Source organism: Cotesia glomerata, linkage group LG1, assembly GCF_020080835.1.
Source record: "Cotesia glomerata isolate CgM1 linkage group LG1, MPM_Cglom_v2.3, whole genome shotgun sequence".
NCBI lineage: Eukaryota > Metazoa > Arthropoda > Insecta > Hymenoptera > Braconidae > Cotesia > Cotesia glomerata.
In genome coordinates, this window is record NC_058158.1 from 3,296,660 (window position 1) to 3,322,047 (window position 25,388).

Here is a 25,388-nt window from a genome sequence, read left to right on the forward strand (position 1 = left end):
AATAAAAAGTAACGATTTTTTTTTTAACCTGAGCAGTCGCGCCGCGATTTCCTACGTAGAGGATTGTGCGTGTTTATAGTTTCTGTGAACGCGACTAAGTCGCAATCAACTTCTCTTGATGACCACTTTCTAGTAGATCAAACCACTACTTTAATACTTCCACGAACTCATTTCATTTGTCTCAGTTGTTTACGGGGAATATTTATTAAGTATTACTTGCCATCAACAATATTTATAATAATTTTAGATTTATATGTCTTTCTTCTAAAACAATTATCATCTTCATCAACTTTTACTGCAAATTTCTAGTACCTTAATACCTTGAAAAATTTTAATGAAATTTCTAAACATCGGGAAGTTTTTGCTTTCAATAACTGAAAGAGATATTTCTAAGATAAAATTTAAAGTATGTATAATATCTACTTAGAACTTCAGACCAAGGAAATTATTGTAAAAATTAGTAAATAAATTTAAAAAAAAGACGTAATTAATTTTCTATTTTATAATACTGAAATAAACATGATACTAAAATTAGCCAACTTTCAACAATTCTTGATTTTTTTATCAATTAAATTACAAGTAAAAAAATACTTTTTAAAAATTGCACGTATAATTTTTTTAATTTTCTGCATGTGAAATTTTTTATTTCAATTTTTTTGTAATAATTTTTTCAATAAAAAAAATTATAAAAATTTTGAGGTGTTAGCTAATTTAATTTTCATGAAATAAAAAGGCATTTTACAATGTTTTAGACTTTTTAGACAAATAAAATTTTTCTTTTATTTTTTTGTTATAATTTTTTCAATAAAAAAATTCTGAAAATTTTTAGATGTTGGCTAATTTAATTTTCATACCAGAAGTCCGACTTTCTAATAAAAAATTAACTTCAAGTATAAAATAAAAATATATGCAATAAATAAAAATGCAGTATTTACTACTTATTACTTACTACTTAATATATATCTCATGCATCTGTTTGAAAACATGAACTTTACCTGTTTTATCTTCACGAGTTCTTCTTTAATGTCCGTAGATAAGACCGAATCCTGTGAACAGAAAATAAAAACTAAAATAACCTCGTACGTGACGTCACATTCTCCCGTGCCGTGTGTAGTGCCGTCGAAACCTCACACGTTGTGTTGAGCATTTATATATTTATATACTCACATTTGCCGGTGTCTGTTCAATTTTTATACCAGGTATTTTTGATATTAAATTACTCATTTGATTATTTTATTCATTTATATTTTTCTCAGAAGCGAAATAAATAAAAATTAAATTGTTATTTATAAGGAGTACTGATAATTCATTTCATAGAAATTTAATATTTAATGGAATGACTTATATTAAAATAACTTTTATTAATTTATCATTGTTGTATTAATTTATATACATTAAAATAGCGTTAAGGATTTTTTAATTAGACTATTTAATTGTTATTCGCAACATCAGGTTATGTTCTTCAATCTGGTCTCTGGTACTGGTGGAATACACTGTGATTTTATTTTTTGAATTATCCGTTAGGCTGCGCTTAAGTCGGTTACGCGCGAATTAAAACAGTTTAAAAATTTCAGTCAATAAATAAATTTAAATTTTATGAATAGAAAAAATTTTTTTTATTTTATTGATTAATAATTAATAATTTAATTTAAATTTTATTTCTCAAAAAATATAAACAATTTTTTATCTCATTAACTTATATTTAATAATTTAATTTAAATTTTATTAAAAAAAAAAAAATAGAAGCAAAATTGAAAAAAAAAATTTTTTTAGTAGAAAATTGCTTTTGTCCAAAAATAAATAAAATTTTATTTAAAAATTGAAAAAAAAACTTTTTTTAATAACTTAAATATTAAATAAAAAAATAAATTTTTAATAAACACAAAATTCCATAAAGTTGTTGATAAAAGTTATAAAATAATAACAGACAAAAAAAAAGCAAAGAAATTTGTGGGGAGAAAAGAAGCCGGTGAATCACAAGAGACGGTGGCCGATTGGGAGCCTGGGGCTTGGTTGCGGATTCTCGGCGTGATGCCGGTGATTCGTGGTCGCGATGCCCAGTGATCAAGCCTCTACCCGGCATATTCCTCCCCCGTGTAACCTTCTTCATCCTCGTGGTATTCTTATTTCATTGTATCCTTATTGTGGGCCTTATGTTCTACGTATATCGCGGCGGTGCACTCTTCGGTGGCGGGTCTGCCGTCCTTTTCTCTTCTCGGGTTATACTTTGATAGCAGCGCCCGCGGCCGCAACAGCTCCGTCCTGTATCCCCAGCCAACCTCTGCACGGTTTTATCGTTTGATACCCAAGAGAAGATGCAAACTGTTGGTTCGCGGTCCCCAGAGATACCAACGGTAATCTTGCGGTAAACACTGCTATCGTTCGATGCCGTACGCATTAATATAATTAGTCACCGCGAGCGCATATTCAGCGAAAACCGCGCATTCAGTCAACTTTGCTTTTTTATATACCCCCTAGGTATTTCATATATACTTAAATGTTTAGATATATACATATATATTAAAAGAAAGGTAAAGAAATTGAAGTGGAAAAAAATACTGGAGCTTAAAGTATGAATTAACGATAACAAATTTAATAAATCGTTTTAAATTACAAAAAAATATTTATTCATATTATAACACATTAAAAAAATTTTTTTTTTTTTTAATAACAATTTGGTGAATGAAAGAAAAAATTTTTTGAGTCTCAAAAATATCTTTTTACTCAAAAACCTTCTTAAGAATTTTTCTGATTCAAGTAATATTTTTTTTGTATAAAAAAAGTATAAATATTAATCATAAAGAATAAATTGAAGAAGCAATCTACGTTCTTAAGTATAAGACTGTAAATTTATAAGTTTAAAATAAAACAAGAAAAATTAAAGGTAGAAATAATGCCGGAGGTGATTAGTTTAAAATCGTAAAATGATCGCGGAAACGATTGCATCAATTGGCAGCAGAAGCGGCCGTAATAATAAAGTGACGGAGCTCGCATCTATTCATTTACTCTAATACAGTGGTATGTGGTATATAAGTAGCCGATTTCAATGCAACCGATGCTGTCCGATTATTTCTATACTGATACCACTGTAATTATTAATAATTTTCGTATTTTTAGTTATGGATTCCTAGATAAGTAGAGTAGTGTCCAAATGCTTCTGGGATTCATTCGTAGGTTGCTTCGAGCCATGGTTTTTTTAGTACCGTCTGCTTTGTCTGAAACACCCTATAATAAATAAATAGTAGTTACTTAAATATAAAAAGGCTATCCGTGTATTATTCACAGAATGCCTCCTAAGAAAGTCGAGGAGCCAGAACGGAAGCCGCTGATCGGGCGAGTGGGCACCAACCTGAAGATCGGAATCGTCGGGATTCCCAACGTCGGAAAGTCTACGTTTTTCAACGTCCTCACAAAGAGTCAAGCTGCTGCCGAAAACTTTCCGTTTTGCACCATCGATCCCAATGAAAATAAGTATCAGTTCCGCGTTTGAGATTTTTTTTCCACTTTTTCATTTTTTTCTAACCTTTTATATTTATTTAGCACGTCGCGTTCCAGTTCCTGATGCGAGGTTCGATTACCTGTGTGAGTACTACAAACCCGTCAGGTGAGTTTATTTTTATTATTTAAATTTTTATTTTTTAAAACTGAAACATCCTTTAAGCAAAAATATAAAGTTATAAATCAATAAACTAAATATATGTGAAGCATATGCATGCTAAAGTCCTTGTAGAGGAAACTATTCGGAATAACTGTCGCAATTTCCATACATCTTTGCTGCGACTGCCTTTATCCAGCTCAGCAGAGGGGGTGAGGGTCACGTTTCCACAAAACGTGATCTGCAATGTAGATTATCCCGAATTTCATCTCCAAAATATACGATACACATACCATCAGAGCCGACTTTTGTATCGACAAATACATGCATAAATTTTACTGCTACCAACACCATTGTATACTAATTTTTTCCGATCACCGATCACCGAGAATTGTCATGCAGAAGACATCTAATCGTGACATTTTTAAATTTACTAACGACGTGTTTAAATATTTGAACGTCAAACGTCAAGCTCAACATTTTAGTTTTATTTAAAATCTAAAGCTTACACGAGACTAGTAAGCAGTAAATATTTGAGTTAACTCTTGTTTGATTTTAAAAATGAAAGTAATGTTAATCAGCAGTAGATCAAAGTATAAAATGTATGTGATAGTTTAAAGTTTACTTTATCCTTAACGCCCAATTCTCGCAGTTATTTAAGTTTAAAGCCACGTGTTGTACAATATTACAGCGTAACAAAAGCCAACTAATCAGCACCCATCATCCTTGCTACACGTATCACATACTGGGGTATTACTATACTGAGGCTTGTCTTCAAAGACTAATTGTTTAATGAGGTCGACATTAGCATTTAAATGCATTGTCATTGCAAATTTCACTTATTTTGTCTCTCTTTCTGCATTTAAACTCAGCGCAAGCTCTCTCTTATATTACGACACCCTTAATCTAGGCCACACGTCAGCTCGGCCCTTTGATCTCAGTTATAAAGTAACCCGATGGGTGAATGTGATGATGATGGTATTGAAATTTAATTATGTTACTTGAAAAGTAATTTTACTTTTTGATGCATTGATACTTTACTTTAAAGTAATTAATTAACGATTGTTAATGTTTTTTGCTTTTAATGTTTTTTTTTTTTTTCAGCAAAGTTCCGGCATTTTTGAATGTCGTCGACATCGCTGGGCTTGTCAAAGGTGCTGCCGAAGGACAGGGATTAGGAAATGCTTTTCTTTCGCATATCAATGCTTGTGATGCGATCTATCATTTATGCCGTAGGTTTTTTATTATAATTAAGTATTTATTAAGATAAAAAATAATTATAAAATTATAAATTTTTTTTTTATATTTTGAGTTAACAAACAAGCGGTGAGAAATTTTCCGTGTTGATAATTGCATTACTCCAAGTAAAGCGACAGCAGATAATGTTTGAATTAATTAAACGAAATTTTTAAAACTAAACTTGCATATAGATCTCTTACCGAGAAATGAGGTAGAAAATAATAATTATCCAATTATGCATATCACAATTACGGCGTATAATTAAAGTAGACTGCAATTTATCATATCCAGTCGGTATTGATCGTTTTCATTCATAAAAAGTTTTCATTTGTCGGTAGAATTCTCATGTGGAAACTTTGCACGATCGTCCGCTCCGACAATGCACAAGGGTCGTCGAGGTTTAGACGCAAAGAACTCACCCCTCGAGTTGCATTACGTGTAGTACCGTACTGCACATTCATGAACTCGACGCACATCACAAGAAACGTATTTGCTTATTGAAATAACGGGTTATTAGTGTCTACTTGCGGAATTATACTGGGTAGAAAAAAAAAAAATAAAAGATAAATACGAGTGCGGAAAACGTGTCGAGTAATTGAATTAGAGAGTCAATAACGGTTGCGTGTCACTTGGACGTCTAATTGTCGTGGTTACACGATCGAGTCTCTTGTGCGTGATGTTTTCTCTTCGACTCTGTTATTTGTATCCATTTGTCAATTTTTTTCCTTTTTGTCTATTTTAATATTCATTACCTTATTTTATTACTCATTACCGCCATTATCCGTTATCTCTCAGTTTTATGATATTCTGTTTAAATAAGTAAACTGTCTACTTGGAAAGACAATCTCATTTTTTATCAAAAGTTTACTTGGAATAAAAGTCCATAAAATTTTTTAACAATTACCAGATATTTGACCATTTTTTTGTTTTATTTAACCCGTTGAGGATACGTGGGGTCCAGTGGACCCCAGGCTAACTTTGAGGCAATTTTAAATTTAGAAGGAAATTTATAAATGAGTCTTAGCGTGCAATCTTTTATCGGTTGAAATCTACGCAATAAGTTGTGATACGTCACAAAGGTCTCCATGCTGTTAGCATCATTTTAAGCGACTGACCGAAATTCGTAACTTCAAACTTCAGAATAGATATATTTCTTTCAAACTTCATTAAATATTGATTTTTTTCTTTAAAATATATTGTTTTCCGAATAAAATGGCGTCGGTTTTTTTTCGATATCGTAAAAATCAAAATTTCTGCGACTTTTTTTATAAAAAAAGTTTAGTTTTTTTTTCTAAATGATTTTTTAATAATCTTGAATTATTATAAATTAAAAATAGCTAGTAGATATTTAGAGGGAATGTTATATTAAAGTTTGGTGCCAATTATAAGTCAATACATCACATAGGAAATGAATTAGAACTGATTTGCTGAGTGGGGTCTACTGGACCCCGTGTGTCCTCAACGTAATTTTTTCGATGTGTGTCCTCAACGGGTTAAAAAATATATTATTACTAATTATTTAGTTTTAAGATCCAATACTTCAAATTAAAATAAATATAAGAGGATAAAAGGATCAAATGAACATCAATACATCAACAGCATTGGCAAACGCAATGTTTCGCTATATTTCATAGCTTCCTCAGGCTCTGTACAATATGAAAAATAAAATATACAATTATTACAAGGCTTACATCAAGTACATACAATTCTAGATGAAAAACCATACCTCCAATACACGTTTTCGTATCATATCAAAAACCACTCTAGCCTTGCATACATATATATCTAGTCATGTTGTACATGTTACGCTATACGACATACTTTTACTTATTTTAAATTACTAGACTCAATTAATTGTCTTATAAAAAATTATCAAAATAATTTTTTTAGAATAACAGAAGTCACTCGAGTTACAGGTTATTGCAAATACATGTGAGTACGCGTCAGACAATCAGTCACATGACATGTGAACACATGTATATTCTTACTCAGGAAATATTTTTAAAAAAAATTTATTTATAGTTTTTTATAAATTACATTTTAGATTTTTTTTTTTTTTAAATTTTATCTACAATAATTTACTTGTTGAAGAAACCCCAAAAATTTCTAAATATTAATTTTAAAATAAAATTTTTTGAAAAAATTATTTTAGGAGCTTTTGAAGACGACGATGTTACCCATATCGAAGGCGAAGTCAACCCCGTAAGAGATCTTGAGATAATCTGCGAAGAGTTGCGGCTCAAGGATATTGAAATGCTCAATGGTTATCTGGAAAAGTTGGAAAAACTAGTCGTACGCGGTAATGACAAGAAACTTAAGCCTGAATATGTAAGTAATCGAATTGTATTCGATTATCAGTATTTTTTTTCATTGTTCATGCTTGTAGTATGTTAAGTAAACATGTTTCAACAACTGAAATCCCCAACAAAACAATTAAATTCTCAAAGCTTAAAAAACAAAGTTTGAAAGCTAATTTAAAAGTAATGCCAGTAGATCACGAATAAAATTTCCAATCTTTTTTTTTTCTAATAAAAAAACGAAAACAAATCTAAATAAATAGTACATCGCTTTTGAGCCACTCTGAAATAACAAGTTCTTCGATAGATCGCAAATATGGCGCGCTTAATAACCTCGTACGGGTCTAAAAGGGTGGCGTTCGACGTTTCTCGGAACTAATAAACTCTGAACTCTGAATAGAATGTTACTCAGACTAATCAACTTTAAGAATACACTCCAGCTTACTTTAGCAATTGCAGTTTATTTTCAAGTTTTCGACAATACTTTTCTGATTTATATACATATATAAAATATATACCAGTTGAAGATAGTTAACGCTTTTTTATACAAGCCCCACCTTGTAGTCCTGCACGCTCTGTTAAATCGGTACTTTATAAAGATAATGACACTTACTCAACTGTGGAGAATTGCATGTCCAATAAGCTCAGCTGTATACAAAAATATAAGCCTGTACGAATAAATACGAGAGCTTATTATCATAATCATTAATGTATCTTGAGTTGAAAGACGATCAAGATCAATTTACATTTTTTTTAACTACCAAGCTATTTAAATTACCCTTTTAATAAATATAAATTCACTAAATAAAATTATAATTTTTAATCATTGCAGGACACTCTTTTAAAAGTCAAAACAATTTTGGTAGAAGAAAAACAACAAGTCAGATTTGCTGATTGGAGTGTTAATGAAGTACGTATTTTTTGTTTTTTTGTTTTTTTTTTTTTTTTTTTTAATTAATATTAAATTAATTCAATTTAATAATTTATAAAAAATTTTATTTTGATGTTAAATAATCATTTTAGATCGACGTGCTCAATAAATATTTGTTTTTGACGTCGAAGCCCGTAATTTACTTGGTGAATCTCTCGGAAAAGGATTATATTCGTAAGAAGAATAAATGGTTTGTCAAAAATATATAATTTACTATTTTATTTTTATTTTTATCGTGTGTAAAAGTTAATATGTTGTCTCTGTAGAATCGATACGCAACGTATGAAAGTTTATTTAACGTTTTTACTGCCCTATTACTATTACTATACCCATATAAATGTGTTTTGTCGCCATGAAAGCTTTGTAACCCGAAACCGCGTGAGTACACTGTTGAAAATGCATTCACAGAACAATTTAAAATGCACGCGTCGTATTTTACATAGAATATATACTATATATACCGGCGTTATTGGTTTTCAACGAAACTAAAAAACATGTCGTGCTATCGTCCTTCGTGCATTAATGTTTCACACTGTCCTGCTATACATATAAATACTAAACTGATATCACACAAACGACGTTTACTTAATACTATACAGCTTAATAACAATAACGATTGATAATAATAACCGCTTGGAACCAGTAGTCCAATAACAGTCGATTATATTTATTCATAAAGTATTTTGAAAGCTGGTAATTTTTTGAAATAACACTAATGATATTTCTTGTCGACTTATAATTTTATTTTGTCAATCTTTACCAATTTTTGGCTGCATATCCATATTATTAAGAGAATAAGCAAAATTTTTTGGCCAGTGTATTTTTATGATAAAATAGGTTTTTATGGTTAAATTTGATATCGTTGGAAGTCTTGACCTGGAGTTGTGCCTTTTCATGGTTTCATATCATTTTCACCAATAGTCAATTTATGATGATAAGTATTTAGGCTGCATTCGAAAATGCTCTATCTCTAGAAATATAATTAAGAAATGACCTTGTATCTCGTAAACTATTGACATTTTTAAAGATATAAATAATAAGCTCATACCGATGTTACACTCATCAAGACCTTTCATTTAAGTATCCACATTAATTTTTCCTATATTTATAAATATTATATATATATGTATATATGAAAAATATATAAAAAATGCATGTGGGTACTCAAATGAAAGCTCTTGATGAGTGTATCATCGGGATGAGCTTATATCTTTAAAAACGTCAATAGTTAAAAAATTACAGTGCAATTTACCAAAAGTAATTATTTAATAAAGCAAAATTTTATGTATTTATAGTTCACAAGTCACGGCACATAGTGACTGCAAGGTTGCTAGTTTTAATCAATTTTATATTTTAATAGAAAATGAGTTAATATTAATTATTATTATTAATAACTTTTTGTAATTTTATTTGAACAGGCTTATAAAAATAAAGGAGTGGGTAGACAAAAATGACCCTGGTGCAACACTGATACCCTTCAGCGGTGTTTTTGAAAACAAAGTAATCGATATGGACGACGCTGAACGCGCAAAGTACTTTGAGGAATCTAAAGTTACGAGGTGAGTCATTAAAAGTACTTGAACGCGAAGGTAAAAAATATAAAATTAACAAGACAATTTAAAAGTTTGATGGCCGCAAAACGGTCAATAAAAATATTTTTCTTCCATAAATTATAATTGATAAAAATATCCATACAGATATATAATATATAATATGTAATATGCAACATATATACGAGTTCCCACGAAATTTTTCGAGCTTAGTTTCTAAGTGAGCACCATCTTCGTCGAGCATACTTACGAACTGCCGGCTTAGTGAATAATGGAAGGGTTCCCCTATACTCTTATACTCTTATTCTCAGATCATGTCTAGACTTATATATCCCTTTCGTTGAGAATCTATAAAACCGGGATCATTTACTCACTCGCCATTCGCCAAGAAGAAGCATTATATTTTTTAGCACACAGTGTTATTCAAATTCTTGTTAAATTGCATAAAAACCTCGGGTGGTTCGCGATGAAAGCTATAATAATGCGTTTAATGCCGTCTCTGAATCATCATCCACACTGGGTCATCTATAGCTAGAGGGTTGCAATGTACGACTTGTTTTACTTATTCCCTTTTCCCTTTTTTTTTTTTCTTCAGATTCAGATTTATTTTTCTAAAAACCATTTCGGTTTTTTTTTTATTTCTTATTTTTTACCGTCAGTATTATTAAGCTCTTCATGAATAATTGGTCGATCGAATTCCCGACGTAACTGACCATTTCGATTGAAAATATAGGTCAAATACTATTACAGTTAAAGTTTTAAAATAATTATAAAATTGATTCGAAGAAGTAGTTTAACAAATTAAGAACCTAAATTTCGATATTCGTCATCTATTATTATTTGTTTTTTATTTTACGTTTTTAAAGTTAATTCAATAATACGGAAATTGATACTACCAATGACGGTAAAATTTTTGTCTTGAAACAAAATAAAATAAAATGAAACTAAAGAAGCTACGAAAGGGGAACGAAGATTATTTTTCGAGCTGAAATGCTTACTGATGCCCATCAAAAGTGACTCTATGACTAAGACAACAGTAACTAGTAATCATAAGACTGAAATGATTTTATTTTAGAGACCACAAGATCACCGGGTTGCCCATTCACCCTCAAATACTACTAATTCCCTGCGCGATTCAAAAACCTCTAGTCAGAATGATAAAATTGTGCAGTATTAAGTCGTTCGGTTTATGTGTATTCTCTGAAGTCCCGAAGTCTAAAGGTCCGCATTCAATTACTCTCTTTCTTTCTCTAGATATTTATTATTTCCTTTTTTTCTATACTTTTTCGCTCCCTTTCACTCTCACTATCTTTCTCCGTAGGGTGTATACCCTGTCATTAGACGATGTTTAGTCCAAGACAATCATACTTCACGGTCAAGCAGTTCGCTTTTAAAACTATTGCTCTTTTGCAATAGACTTACCAGTTAAATAGTAAAGAAAATTTTTTACCGCTCCTTAATTTCTTTTTTTTTTATTAGTGAACCAATCGTAGTTTTACTAATTTCAACTGATGAGTCTTTTTACATTTTAAATGTTTCCTTTTTCAATCGATTGAAAAACAATTGTTTGCTTTTTATTTTTTCAGCGCGCTTGAGAAAATCATTGTCCAGGGTTACAAAGCTTTGCAACTGCAATATTTCTTCACTGCTGGCCATGATGAAGTCAAAGCTTGGTCAATCCAGGTTTGTCATTTTTTATTTTATTAATTATTAACAATAATTACTTTGAAAAAAAAAAAATTAAATTTAAATTCTAAAAACCTAATAACAATTAATGAAAATGACAGAAAGGAACAAAAGCGCCTCAAGCTGCCGGTAGGATCCACACGGACTTTGAAAAAGGTTTTATCATGGCTGAAGTCATGAAATTTGAGGACTTTAAAAATGAAGGTTCCGAAGCTGCAGTCAAGGTACTTAAAAAATTATTATTATTATTATAAATAAATAAAAAGTTTGAAAAATCCAAAAGTGCACGCCTCATAATCTCATTTTTCACAATAAAATTGATTAAAATAAAAGATAAAAAACAAAATAATAAAAAACAGAAAACTCTACTATGGTTTAGTAGCGCCATAATTCTAAAGTGAGAAAAAAAATAGATAGATAGATAGATAGATAAACGTTTATTTAGTCCTGGAGCCTAGGCTCCCTCAGGACCATCATCAAATAATACAAAATAATAAGTACAGTAAATACAAAGTACAGTAAATACTATAGTAAAAATGTATAGATAGAAATACAAAAAAATTTACAGTCATATGTTAGTTTTTTATAAATAATAATTTAACGACAGTGAATTGAACGCTCATATTAATAAAGAAAATCGGTCATGTGTTACTTTAGATATTAAAAAAAAAAATTATTCCGGTACCATCATTTTTTCGACCAATTTTCCTGCTACTTTTTCCATTCATACACGGACGTCCAGAAAAGATTGTTTAATGTTATTATTTACTATGTTAAGGAAGTACGATCACCAAGACAACTTTTGATAAAAGGCTTGATTTTTTTTTAATATGAAGTTTAGATATGTCTAAACAAATTCCGAAAATTTGAAAGAGATTGCCCGATTATTAAAATAAATAATTAACTTTGAAGTTGAGCAATTTAACATTGGTCTTATGGAGTAACCTCCAAACATTGATACATTTCTGTACTTTTCTCGTAAAACTGTCGGTGAATATTTTTAAAAAACTTATAGATGAAAGTAAATATATTAGTGATGAATTTAATTCAAAAAAATTTACACTTGCCCGACTAATTAAAGTGTATTAACTAAAAGAAAAATAAATGCCGCCCTTAGCAAATGTTAAATGTATATCGATATATTGAGAAAAATCATATGGTTACTGCTCTTCCCTTACCGCGCTGGAGTCGATACCTATCCCAACCCCGCCTAGCGCTCATACTTCCTTAAATAAAAAAATTGTTATTGAAATATATTTTATGTACCTGACAAATTATTTGACTTGATATAAGTGTACTCATATTAATCTGTAAGTGCGATATAAATAATAAAGATCAATTTCAATTTCGAGAAAACTGCTTTTTCTGAAATGTCGAGAGTAGATCACAACCTCAACGCTTCGCTTATGAGGCGTGCAATAAATAAATGAATAATGGTAGCTTACAGAAATATCTAATCACAAATTATCGTTAATTATTACAGGCAGCAGGAAAATACAGACAGCAGGGTAGACATTACGTTGTTGATGATGGTGATATCATACTATTTAAATTTAACGCCGGCGCTGGACTGAAAGATGCCAAGAAAAAATGATAACACGCTAATCTTCTTTACGCTTATGCCACACATAATTTTTTTTTTTTTTTTTTTTTGGTATTGCATTGCGAGCGTCAATTGATATTTACTATATCGACAGTTTCTATTGAATATAAATTTATCAATTAAATATTTCAATTGTTTTTTTTTTATGTTGACCAATTTAACTCTTGAAATTTGATAATAAATTTTTTTCTTACCAATATTATAAGTTATTTTTTGTAATCCAAAAAATCTTTTTTTTTTTTTTTTTTTTTTTTTTTATTAAAAAAAATTAGGTACAAGGCGTTGGTGTAAACCAATATAGCCAACTTTACAAACTTATATTATGTACAGTACATTTTCGCCGCTCTTACATTTAAAATATAGAATTATTAAATATAAATATAAATATATAGAACAATACATGTGTAGTTCAATTAGGCTTATGCCATATCACTGTTGAGTAATGATCCCATCTTAGTAATAAAAATTCATAAGGTTTACATTTTTTCCCTTTACAAAATAAATAAAAAGAAACATTAATATATTGCACAAATAAAATATACAGAAATTAGAGCGATTCTTATTAAGATATTTTCCAATTATCAGTGTGCTTAATTTGTTCATCCATGATATAACTATATTAATCAACCACAAGTTTGCATCCAAAAAATCCCAGTTTTCATATTACTAGCGTTATCTATCGGCATTCCCTCAAACTATGTCATGATTGATAAGACTCACTAGGTAATAGCTCATTATTATTATTATTATTATTATTATTATTATTATTATTATTATTTAATTTATTGTCAACTAACCAGCTGTTAGGATGACGATACAAATATGCTATCAAAATGTTGAGATATTACCTCAGTAGGATACGTAACACGGAAGTGTGTACGTTTTAATCCAACACGTATTAGTTCAACATGTGCCTTTATTAAATTATTTTTATTATTTATTTGTACATTAATTTAGCTAATTATTCTCCAAACAATGAGCACTAAGGTAAAATGGATTTATTTGGCGGCATTTTTAGTAAGTTATAAAAATATTGAATTAAAAATATTCATTATATAATAAACTATATTAAGTAATGCGTAATTGTTAAATTAAAAAAAAATTATTTTACAGGATTTATTCGCCGTTAGTTTAATAGTACCATCAATGGGAGCGCATTTGAAAGGATTAGGTGCTTCTTATTTTATGATAGGAATGATGACATCTATTTACGCTCTCACTCAACTATTGAGCGGCCCAGTAATTGTAAATATTTATACAATTTTTTTCATACTTAATATTTAATTTAAAAAAAAAAATGTAATCATTCACCTTCAAAATTTATTTAGAATTGTCTTACTAAAAAAAAAAGTCTTTTTCTTTAAAAAATTACAAAATTTTGAAATTGGATTAAATAATATTACTTATTGATTTAATAATAAGACTTTTTTCAGGGCAGCTGGAGTGATAAAATAGGCAGACAAAAATTATTTGTAACAATCTATTTAATTGTCGGTTGTTGTTATCCGCTGATTGGATTAGTCAACTCATATTACATTATTTTATTGTTGAGAGCTACAATCGGTAATAATATATTTTTTTCTTATTTTTAAATTCATTAATTTAAAATAAAATTAAATCTCTAAAATTTAAATTTATATTTTGTAGGAGTCTTCAAGCATGGACAGGTATTAATTCGTACAATAGTTACTGATCAGATCCCGGTGAAAAATCAATCTTCATTGTTTGGACACTTAAAATCGATTGCTGGAATAAGTTTCACGATTGGTCCGGCGATAGGAGGTCATTTATCTGAATTAGACGGAGGATTCCGTTATGTTGCTTGTTGCACTGGATTTTTATTGTTTTTGAACAGTGGTTCGTATTATAATTCAAAAAAATTGACAATTTTAATCCTTTTTAATTATAAATTAAGCTAAAAGGTCCAGTTATTGATACTGGCCTAGTTATTAACACTTGCAAATATTATTTTAATTAAAAACAAAAAAATAAACTAATAAATTAATAAATATAATTTTTGAGTTATAAATTTTAAGATAATTGGTTTTTTGAGAACATTTTATTTTTTTAATTAGAATAAAATTGTAATTGTCAAACAACTAGGCGAGTGTCAATAAATAGGTCTTTTACCTTAATATTATTTATTAAAAAATCTCATTTTATAATTGAATGAATTAAAGAAGTACTAAAAATAATTAATTATGTAATTAAAAAAATTACAGTAATTGGATACCTGTATCTCGATGATGTAACAAAAAATGATACGTCTGAACAGCGAAAAAAAGATGAACATAAATCAAAGTCTTTGCGTGAAGAAATCACTGAAGCGATACGCAGTCTTGCGGACGTGAACTGGCGCCTGTTTGGCCAAGTGTTTGCGTTAAAATTTGTACTCGACATGTCAGCGGGCCTGTACCACTCTAATTACAACTTGAAAATACAAGAGCGATTTGGTATAACGCCCAAAATTTCAGGATATACGATAGCGTTTCAGAGTTTTGTCGGTGTTATCACTGGGCTGTTTGTCCCTAAAATAAATGACAAGTTATACAATTCTGATGTGGATTACAAAAAGCGGAATATGCATGGTTACATACTGATGGTTGTTGGATACCTAGGGATTTACTTTGCAAACAGCTTGAGGATATTTCTTCTTTGGACAGTCGTTCTCAAAACTAGCCACATGTTTCTGAGGATAATTTTAACTGATATGCTGATGCGAAAATGTCCACCTTCACAAACCGGGTCTGTTGCCGGTACGTCGAACAGTGTCTCGAATTTGGCGCGTCTGGTTACCCCCGTGGTCGCCGGGGTTTTCGAAGACAACTGGGGGATCAACAGCGCTAACTTTTTGGCAGCCCTCGTTGCGAGTATAGGAATTTTTATTGCATTGGGGATAAGCCGAAGTCATCCGAAAAGTCAATAAATTTTTGTTATTTATAATGAAATTTGTAAATATTTTACATAGATAAAATAAAATAAATTATTAATAACTTAAGACGAAAAAATAATAAAGAAGTTTAGAATTTTTATTTATATTTCAAGTCTAAAGTAATTTTTCTTACAATATATACTTAATTACTTGCACTGATAAGAAAGTATAGAGATTATTTTTATCACATCTTACAAGTTTCTTCTTTTAAATTTAATTAGAAGGATTTTCATTCTTGAAATTTCAGCATTGCTTGTGACTTATTTTGTTCGTCCACAAAAGAATCGTAAAGTTTCTTACCGTCTAAATCTTGATGCTTGGCACACTCAGCTCGTACTTCTTTTAGAGATTCTGTGAATGTTCCTGGTGTATTGAACCAATGGAACAATCCAACGGGAAAAGAAATGTAAAGTGCCATTTTTACGATCTCTAATTGCCACCCCATTGTAAATCTGGAATATTAAATAATCAATAAATATTTTTTTAATATATCTATATATCTATCTATATAAATAAAAATAAAATGCCGCATGTATGTCCACGCATCACTTGAGAACGGCTGGACCGATTGAGCTAAATTTTTTTTTGTTATCTTCAGAATTGTTAGGTTTGTATGTAAAAAAATTTTTAAAAAATCTTCCCCAAAAGGGATTGCGGGGGCGTTAACAATGAATTATTCCCGTTTTTGAACTATAGCTCCTATAGTTCCCAAATTTGGTAGGAATCTTTTGTAAGAGATATAGAAATAATCTATGAACGAATTTTACGATAGCTCACTCCACAGGGGGTTGCGGGGGTGGATATTAACAATGAAAATTTTTAACTTTCAAATTGTAGATCCTACAGACGGCAAATTTAGGTGGAGTCTTCCATATGTGATGCGGAAATGATCTAAGAGCGGATTTTACAACCCACCTCCAATAAGGATTACGGGGGTGGGTGTTAGAATGTTAAGTTTTCATTTTCAAACTGTAACTTCTACAGACTCCAAATTTAGTAGGAATATTTAAATGATTAGATCTTGGGAATTTGGACAATAAATGAAGATGCTGTTTTACTCTATTACATCTATTGACTGTGTAAAAATGAGACAAGGATGTTAACCATAAGAGTAACTATTGTTATCTTAACTTATTTTGTTGTATATCTTAATTATTTGTATTAACTAAAAATAATTTTTTATTTTTAGTTTGCCTGATGAAGCTGAAATAAATCAGCGAAACGTTGCAATTCCTATAATTTAACATCTTCATTTATTGTCCAAATTCCCAAGATCTAACCATTTAAATATTTTAAAATATGGACGAGAACTTAAATATTAATTTTAGTAGGAATCTTCGTGTATGATGTTAAGTTCAGCTAAGAGTGGGTTTTATCAAATTCTAACCCCATAAGGGATTGCGGGGGCGTTAGCCATGAAAATTTCTCATTTCCAATCGATAGTTTTTATGGACTCGAAGTTTTGTTGAAATCTTTTATTTACAATGTAGACATCATCTCGAATAGGATCTTACGAAATTCTTCCCCCGCATAGGAGTGTGGAGGTGATAATTGTCAAAAAATTCATATTCTTCAAATACAGTTCCTACAGATATAAAATTTAAAGAATCTCAAGAGATACAGGAAATTACAGGGATGGCCTTCAAGGTCAACCGATTTAAATACTTTTCTTAGTTAATGATTAGATTTCAACCAAAAACAAATTTCGTGATAATTCAATTGATATGTAGGTTGTGTCAGAGTGGTTAGTAGAATGTAAAAAATATTTTTGTTCATAAACTAGGACTTTTTGAGACATGAAATTAACAGCCGAGACCAGTGATTGCAGTTTCAATCGGCTTAGCGAAACGAATGGAAATTTTGAAAAAACGTTTTTAGAGATAATAGATAATTTAATAAACTATTTCACCACAAAGCATTTTTTTCAAAAATTTCATTCGTTTTGTGAAACCAATCGAAACTGCAATTGCTCTGCTGTTGGAAGTGCGACAGAGATAGTTCCGTTGAGCTCCGTGAGAGCAAAGCGAGAAAAAGATGGTCTCGCCTGTTAAGGAGATATCTATTAAACTTCAATAACATTTAATAAAAATTTCCTCACAACAATCGTCTCTTTGGCAGCGGGGAAAAAGTCATTGTAAGGTTTTCAAAACTTAACATGACATGTAGTTATTCAGTCAACGGACTAAGAATTTCTAATACATGTTATTTTTGCTAATCACATAACTAATTAATTGATTTTATGATTGCGGAAATGTAACGGTTGAAAATGAATGCATTTTTCAAACACTTGATTATTAATTTCAAGCCGATTAATAAAATCTATTATCAGTTTGTCAGTGCGTAAGAACTTTTTTATTGTTATTGTTTCAAAATACCAAGGAGAAGACGACCTGACTAAGGTCATGCCAGTTAATGAGATGTGGGACGAGCTATCTCACGTTCAAACCGCACTGACGCTCATAAATAAATCGCCAGGCCAGTCGTTGAAAATTTGCGAAATCAAATCGGAGTTTCCCTGTTTCGTGCATGGGAAATTATACGTCCTGTGTTCGTGAATCGGAAAACCATCATCTTTATATATTTACGCACCGCAAAAAAAGATAAAAAATGTAGTCCATCAAAAAGCTTTAAATTAATTAAGTGTATAACTATGTTGCATTGAATGTAAATAAGAATTTTGTATTAAATTTTGACTATACTTTTCACAAATATATGTAGGTGATACGAAGTTCACCGGGTCGTCTAGTAATTATATAATTAAGTTATAAAATATTAAAAACCGACTTTTGCATGTCAATATTATACAAATAAAAATTAATAAATATTTCAATGATAATAGAAATAAAAAAAATTGTTTTGATAATTAACTTATATAGAATATTTATGTACATACCGATTAAATCAATAAATTTATTTGATTTTTGAAAAAAACTCGGGAGTTACGAGTTAAAATGCAATATTTTTGACCCAAACTAAAAACTTATTATTATTATTGATCTTAAGATCAATAATAAATAGAAATTTACTACGTACTTGGTACTTTGTCAGATGTTATTGTTTCTTTGGTACCGAAACCTTTAGTTAAAAAAATGAACTAAAATAAAGATTCTTTTTTAATAAAATAGAATTGTATTTTATTAACTACAAGTACATAGTCTTTTTAGTTACCGAAAGTAAAGAAGAACCCGGCATTATTGTGATGGTTCTGTCGGTAACAAATTTTTAAAATTGTATGTAGGAATCATTCTTGCCTACAAAAATTATACAATTATTTAAATTGTATAATTAAATTTTTATATCAGTTGTTTATTAATTTTTATCATAATTTATTTATTGTAAAAATATCTTCAATTGATATTTTTATTTATTCAAAGATTTTCAGTGTAATTGAATTGGAACTTGATAACTTGTGCGGTAGATCGCGTTAGTAACTCTATTTCATAAAAATTGTCAAATAATTAGTAATTTGTTGTAAGAAAACAATTAAAATTAATTAAAAAATCTCAGACTTTAATTTTTTGGACAAAAATTCTTCATTAAAAAACTTCTTACAAGCACTTTATTAAAATTAAAAGAAAAACTATTAAAATAATTTCATATCCTCGTTATAAATTACGATTGATAAATAGGTGTGAATTCAAAAACATCTGCATAACATAAAACTAAATAATCTTAACAAAAAAAGGCGACATTAAAACTTTTCTTACTCTCATATAACATCATACGCCGGCGGCTGCCCTCATACATGCATATCTCACTTGGTGAATTATTGAGAGCGAAATTATGAATTTTTTATCAAGTTCTCGCACGTGTGCGACTCGTGGGTGCATCAAGTCTGCTCCATGTGGATATAACACCAGCAAGTGAGCATAATATCATCGGCAAGACCTTTATAATTCAGCTGGTTTTTAAGACACCTACGTTTTCTCACCGGCGGATATAAAACACGTTAAATAGTAAGATTCGCATACACTTACACATCTTGCATTACCTCTATACAAATATCCGTACTTATGAATACCTGCAAATCTTCATTACACTCTTGCACTTTTACACACATACCTTCAAATTCTATACATATTTATATTTTGAAATAGCATCAAGTTTTCATACACACGTTAAGAAATTCACGCGTTCGCCGAGCCGCATCGCCGTTCTCAATCCTTAAATTACCCTATTATGAACGTAAATCAAATCCACCTTCAATTCGATCTCTATTTTAAAACTTTAAATAAATGTCTCGGCTCCATTAACATGTTTAATAATCAAAAATAGTTTTACATTTATGCGTTCAAGTTATCTTATTCGATGAATATAATATTTCAAACCATTTCAACAATCATTATTTTGTTTCGATAAATATTATTTAACTAAATTATTATTATTATTTTTATTATTAAATAACGCTCAATAACAGCCGATAGTCACATCAATCACATGTTCAATAATATATTAAAATAACCGCATGTAATATTTTTTATTTATTTCTCTCTACAAATGCTTGCACGTGAGATTCACAAAAGTACGGTATGAAAACGTGAGGATCGGAATTGATGTCGCGGTATTTTGTCTTTTCAACGCATGTACCGTTTTTTTTTTTTTTTTTTTTTTTTTTTTTTTTTTCAAGCACCGACATATATATCTAAAATTATTATTTCTAGAAAAAAATTTCATTGTTATTATTTTTTATGTTCATAATATTATTGTGAATAAAATAAATTTTGTCGTTATTTAATTTTTTTGTAACATTTTTTTCCTCAGAACTTTATCAAGCACCGCAACTCCAAAAACTAAAAAAATAGCAAATTTATACAATTGCATTAATTTAAAATTGCAGTTATTTTTTATCATGCTTTTTTAACAATTTTGATATTAATGTAATTGTATAAATTTTTTATTTTCGATATTGCAGTTCCTAAAAAAATCTTAAGAAGGACGAAACTAATAAAAATTATTAAGTAACAACAAAAGTTATGTTATTCACAATAATATTAATTTGAAAATTTTTAATTTATTAATTTTTTTTACAAAATTTTTTAAATTTTTAAATTAAAAAATAATTATCCAAATACTTGTAAATTTTCATCAATAATTAAATTTAAAAGCTTAAAGACAATTAAAATGTTAAAGACAAGTCCAAAGTCTAAAATCTAAAGCTTAAAAACAAACATTAAAATATGACATAGATGACGACGTTGATGACTGTGTAAATAAACACACAACAATACAGTTAAGTATATCGGTTTAATCCTCGCAGAGGCGTGACATCCAGGTATTATAAACCTGCCGGTTTGTAAAAAGGACGATAAATAAAAATACCCCATGCCAAGACGGATAAGATGGCGAATGTCTTTCTGCAGCACAGTTACTCGTGTGTGGCGGAGTAGTTACTCCTCATATAGCCCTCGATGATTGCAGGGTATTTACGGGCTCATTACTGCATCATGAATGTCCTCAGGACCTTTACATTGCTTCTAGAGACCTACGAGCGGAGGGTATGGTACATCAAAACTCTTCTGTTATAATGCGCTCTGTCTCCGTATGCCAAGAAACCTGAGAAATTACCGTATGTATAAATTTTATAAAAAATCAAACGAATCTGCGTGGACGTGAGCGTGACTGACGTCCATTTATTTTCACATACATCATCTCGAAAATATTTAACGACTTCCATACGTAATTTTCCTCATTACCTCTAATGATCGATAGAATAATAAATAAATTAATTAACTATGCAATTAAAAATTGAAATTATATAAATTGTAAATTACACATCAAACATCCACACTTTATTTCAAACTTTACATCGCATCGGTCTTTATCACAAATAAATTAATAAATTAGTCAATTAAATAGACTTACTTATTTATCAATGCGAGGTTATTTTCTCAGATTATTTTCTTATTCATATTAATTGCTCGATGGGCTCGATAATGTCCGCAACGTCTGTACAGACGTTAAATATCTCGTGCAAGCCATCACTTGCAATTCTGAATAATAAGGAGAGATAGATGGTGTTTTTATTTATATTCTTATAATTAGTTTTTTCAGAGAAGGTCAACGGCGTGTTCGATTAAAAATATTTTCCTCAGATTTTTCCTCGGCGTCACATCGGGATTTAATTTTTACCCAAATAAATTGGCTTCCTTTACAAAGAAACTATAATTGAATGGTTGGTCTGGGAAAAATCTAAAGATACAACGAGTTGCGTGCATTTAATGTGTAAATATAAATATATATTCATAAACATAAATATATATATTTGCGGTAGGCCCACGCATCATTACCCACGCGACTTCTGAATACATGAGACGCGTCAGCTGCGTATGGAAGAGTGTTAAAGAGTGTGCCTTGCCTCGAGGGTTTGTTGTTGTACAGCTCACACTTTTATAGTCTCCATTGGATTGGAAAGCGTCTTGGAGACTAGTGCTGAACATAAACGATTGATTAACCATGTGCATGAGCTTATTTATGTATCATGGATTATTGGATGATGTGCGTATGTGTGTGAGTGTTACACCCCCGTTCTTTGTCCGGCCGGGCACATAGACGATAATTGTCCGTGAGTCTCTTGACTATTGGCACGATATTGGGTGTCGTATTCCGGCACACCTCCGCCTATTGTAAATCAATCGGCTCTTGGGCTGGCGGGGGTCGCACCAGAGAGTTAACCAAGATCAAAAGTCCCCATACCAGCCTTTACTTGCTTCCTACTCTTATCACACGTGTGGTGACTCTCACTTCCGTCAACACGACGGATATATCGTTCTTTGTCGTACCCGAGCCATAAACCAACGAGTCCATCGATCGATCCGGATAAATGCGTCAGCGATTTTACTTTTTTTGTTTTATTTAGCTTTTCAATTGTCTCGACACTTGGCTGCAATTGAGAACTTGTGTAAATCGAATTAAGTGACATTGATTCATTATAATACATACCTTTAATGCTTTTTTTTTGTCATTGAGCTATTCAGAGGTTTAATTGGGAAAAGAAAAAAATATTTTTTTTTTTATCGATAATTTACAAAGAAAAAAATTAATTTGATTCAAAATAAAATTTCTTGAAACAAGAAAATTATTTTAAAGAGCTTTATCTTCTTTATTTAAGTAGAAAATTCTTGAACTGAGATATTTTTGTTTTGGCAAATCAATTTTACTTGATTCGAGAGAATGAAAATCTTTACAGTGATTTTCTTGGTTCATCAATTTTTCTCTCGAGTAAAATTAATTTTTTTTTTTTTTTTTTTCCCAGTGTATTAATTTAATTATGGAGCATTCCATGCAAAATGGGAAAATAACTAAAATTAAAAAATTTTTCTAATTCATTCTAATTTACTCCTTATTTGATTATTAAAAGTTTATATTTTATTAATTTGTAAAGAAAATTTTTTTTAATCAATAAGAAAATCGATTTTTCTCTTCTAGTAACTTTTCAGCCGTACTAACTTGTATTCGGGTCAAATGTTGTTTTAATAGTTTTAAGAACAAAATCATTTTATATTTGTTATTAACTAACATATTTATTATTATAGTTTTAAGAACAAATTTTGTTTATGTTCGTTATTAATTAACACATAAGTTTATCAAGATCGTGTTGACATACTGAGAGAAAAATATGGTCAACTGAACTAGGAAAATCTAGTTAAATAACATCACCACTATTTAATTGCAGTTCTTGTACCTAACATTATTTATTATAATGAACCCCAATAAATAGTTACTTAAACTATTTTCAGTTAAATATCAGCTTAATAGCCATCTTGATTAACTTTAACTCAGAAAACAGAAAAAATAATTCGGATAGCTCGGACCGGGAATCGAACCCGGATCTTTTGGTTACGAACTCTTCTTAGATAGCTGGAATGGCTCTTCCAGTTTAGCTATTTGAGACGTTGTCCGTAAAAACCTTTCAGTCACCTGATAACTTTTTGTTTGACACGATAACTAAAAAACATTTATTAAAATATAGTCGATATAACTATTTATCAATAGTTACTTAAACTAATGCATTGTTTGAGTAACTACAAAAAAAAAAAATTCAGAAAACTATATTTTCATAATTGTGATGTTATGAGTCAGTTAACTATGCACTTTTCTCTCAGTGCAGCATGCTAAATCCTTTATTTATGTTTTTTAATTAGTTTTCTTTAATTGTCCTAAATAATTTATAATTAAATATATAAACAATAATGTTTCTAAGGTTGAAATAATATAAAAGTCTTTTTAATAAATAACTTGATGTAGACATTTTGTACTTGTCCCACCAGTCACAAATGCCTGTCCCACCAGTCACAATAAAAACAAATTTTTTTAATTGTTTCTACGTAGGTAATCAGTCTAACTCTTCATAATATTGAATGTTAGTCGAACTGAAAGTGGACTTTAAGTATACCTTGGTAAGAGAGAAGCATTTTTCTTAGTCCCACCAGTCACACTCAGTCAAATGGTAATTACGAGAAATTTAAAAAATAATGGAGGTTTTTGACAAAGGGATGTTAATTAGTTATTCTTCTATATTATAAGATAAATTTTACTATAGTATAAATTTCAGTCACATAATTATAGCTTATAATTGATGGAATTCCACAATCAAATGTCCCACCAGTCACTATGGAATGCCCCTTATGTATATTAAAATAATATTTTTGGTTTAAGAATTTTTGGCTTGAATTAAATTAATTTTCTTTTTTTTTATTACAGTAATCTTTTTATTTAATTAATTGTTAAAGAGAGTTAATGTTTAGTAGTTAAATTTTTTGATTTAATAAAAGAGTAAAGAGTTTAAAATATCCCTGGTACGCATACAACCGGTAATTGATTTTTAACGAGAGTCGGACTGTCCTCTTATTTGAGATTCCGTCCGCGTTCTTCATTCCCACTGGCTTCAGCCATAAGAGGGTGGAAGGACAAAAAGCGTAGACCTAAAAAAAAAAAAAAATCTCATAAAAAAACAATTAAATGATTAAAATAAAGAGTGTGGTGGTTTTTTTTTACCGCCGAGGCGCATGTGATCGCGGAGAAAATTTGAAATTGGAAAAACGCTTGGGTTTTTGAATCACCGAAAGTAATTGAAGTTCGAGTAGTTGCCGCGAATAAAAGATAAACGAGAAAAATAACGTATAGGTATAGAGATAGTATGTGTAGAGTAATATATATATACATGTGTGTGTGCAGTGGACGATGGCAAGGGATGCGAAAAAGATAGATGGGTATATACAGGTATATGTTTGAATTGAATAGACGAGGAAATGATGAAATATAGGAAAGACGGATGAAAAATAAATAAAGAAAGAACTCGAGTACTGAGAGGATGGAACAGATGTACGAGTGATAGAAAGAGAACTTTGCTCAGCCCGGGGAAAATACAACGCCGGACGTTGAGCCAGTAATGCCAACAGCAGTTAAAGAGGTTGCTGATGGAAAACAACGGGCAATACATGTATATGTATATCGATATAGAGCTCGTAGGTATGAACGCAGATCTGGACTTCCCACACAGGTCGAAGGTATTAAATAGTAATGTTGCCTACGTTGGTCGTACCTCCCTCTGTATAG

At 30.1% G+C, this 25,388-nt stretch overlaps 2 protein-coding genes across 2 annotated transcripts; both read left to right on the forward strand.

Annotated features, from left to right (window-relative positions):
• The first annotated feature begins 1,070 nt into the window (after positions 1 to 1,070).
• On the forward strand, positions 1,071 to 13,025 carry LOC123275041 (obg-like ATPase 1). The gene is made up of 11 exons (XM_044742934.1): positions 1,071 to 1,199; positions 3,286 to 3,467; positions 3,544 to 3,604; positions 4,700 to 4,827; positions 6,987 to 7,162; positions 7,964 to 8,041; positions 8,155 to 8,252; positions 9,481 to 9,621; positions 11,199 to 11,295; positions 11,400 to 11,522; positions 12,782 to 13,025. Exons 2-11 carry the CDS (start codon positions 3,287 to 3,289, stop codon positions 12,890 to 12,892), a joined length of 1,194 nt encoding a protein of 397 aa, XP_044598869.1. The 5' UTR covers positions 1,071 to 1,199; position 3,286; the 3' UTR covers positions 12,893 to 13,025.
• Positions 13,026 to 13,699: 674 nt separating this feature from the next.
• Positions 13,700 to 15,882, forward strand: LOC123275040 (major facilitator superfamily domain-containing protein 9-like). The gene is made up of 5 exons (XM_044742933.1): positions 13,700 to 13,918; positions 14,015 to 14,146; positions 14,335 to 14,464; positions 14,549 to 14,758; positions 15,124 to 15,882. Exons 1-5 carry the CDS (start codon positions 13,877 to 13,879, stop codon positions 15,825 to 15,827), a joined length of 1,218 nt encoding a protein of 405 aa, XP_044598868.1. The 5' UTR covers positions 13,700 to 13,876; the 3' UTR covers positions 15,828 to 15,882.
• Positions 15,883 to 25,388: the final 9,506 nt, after the last annotated feature.

What these genes read in the sequence shown, in the direction of transcription:
- LOC123275041 (XM_044742934.1), top strand. Translation starts at nt 3,287, where the DNA reads ATGCCTCCTAAGAAAGTCGAGGAGCCAGAACGGAAGCCGCTGATCGGG. An exon ending in GAGTACTACAAACCCGTCAG is followed by an intron (nt 3,605 to 4,699) that starts GTGAGTTTATTT and finishes TTTTTTTTTCAG; the next exon opens with CAAAGTTCCGGCATTTTTGA. An exon ending in TCAAAGCTTGGTCAATCCAG is followed by an intron (nt 11,296 to 11,399) that starts GTTTGTCATTTT and finishes TGAAAATGACAG; the next exon opens with AAAGGAACAAAAGCGCCTCA.
- LOC123275040 (XM_044742933.1), top strand. Translation starts at nt 13,877, where the DNA reads ATGAGCACTAAGGTAAAATGGATTTATTTGGCGGCATTTTTA. An exon ending in ATTGTTGAGAGCTACAATCG is followed by an intron (nt 14,465 to 14,548) that starts GTAATAATATAT and finishes TATATTTTGTAG; the next exon opens with GAGTCTTCAAGCATGGACAG. An exon ending in TTTATTGTTTTTGAACAGTG is followed by an intron (nt 14,759 to 15,123) that starts GTTCGTATTATA and finishes AAAAAATTACAG; the next exon opens with TAATTGGATACCTGTATCTC.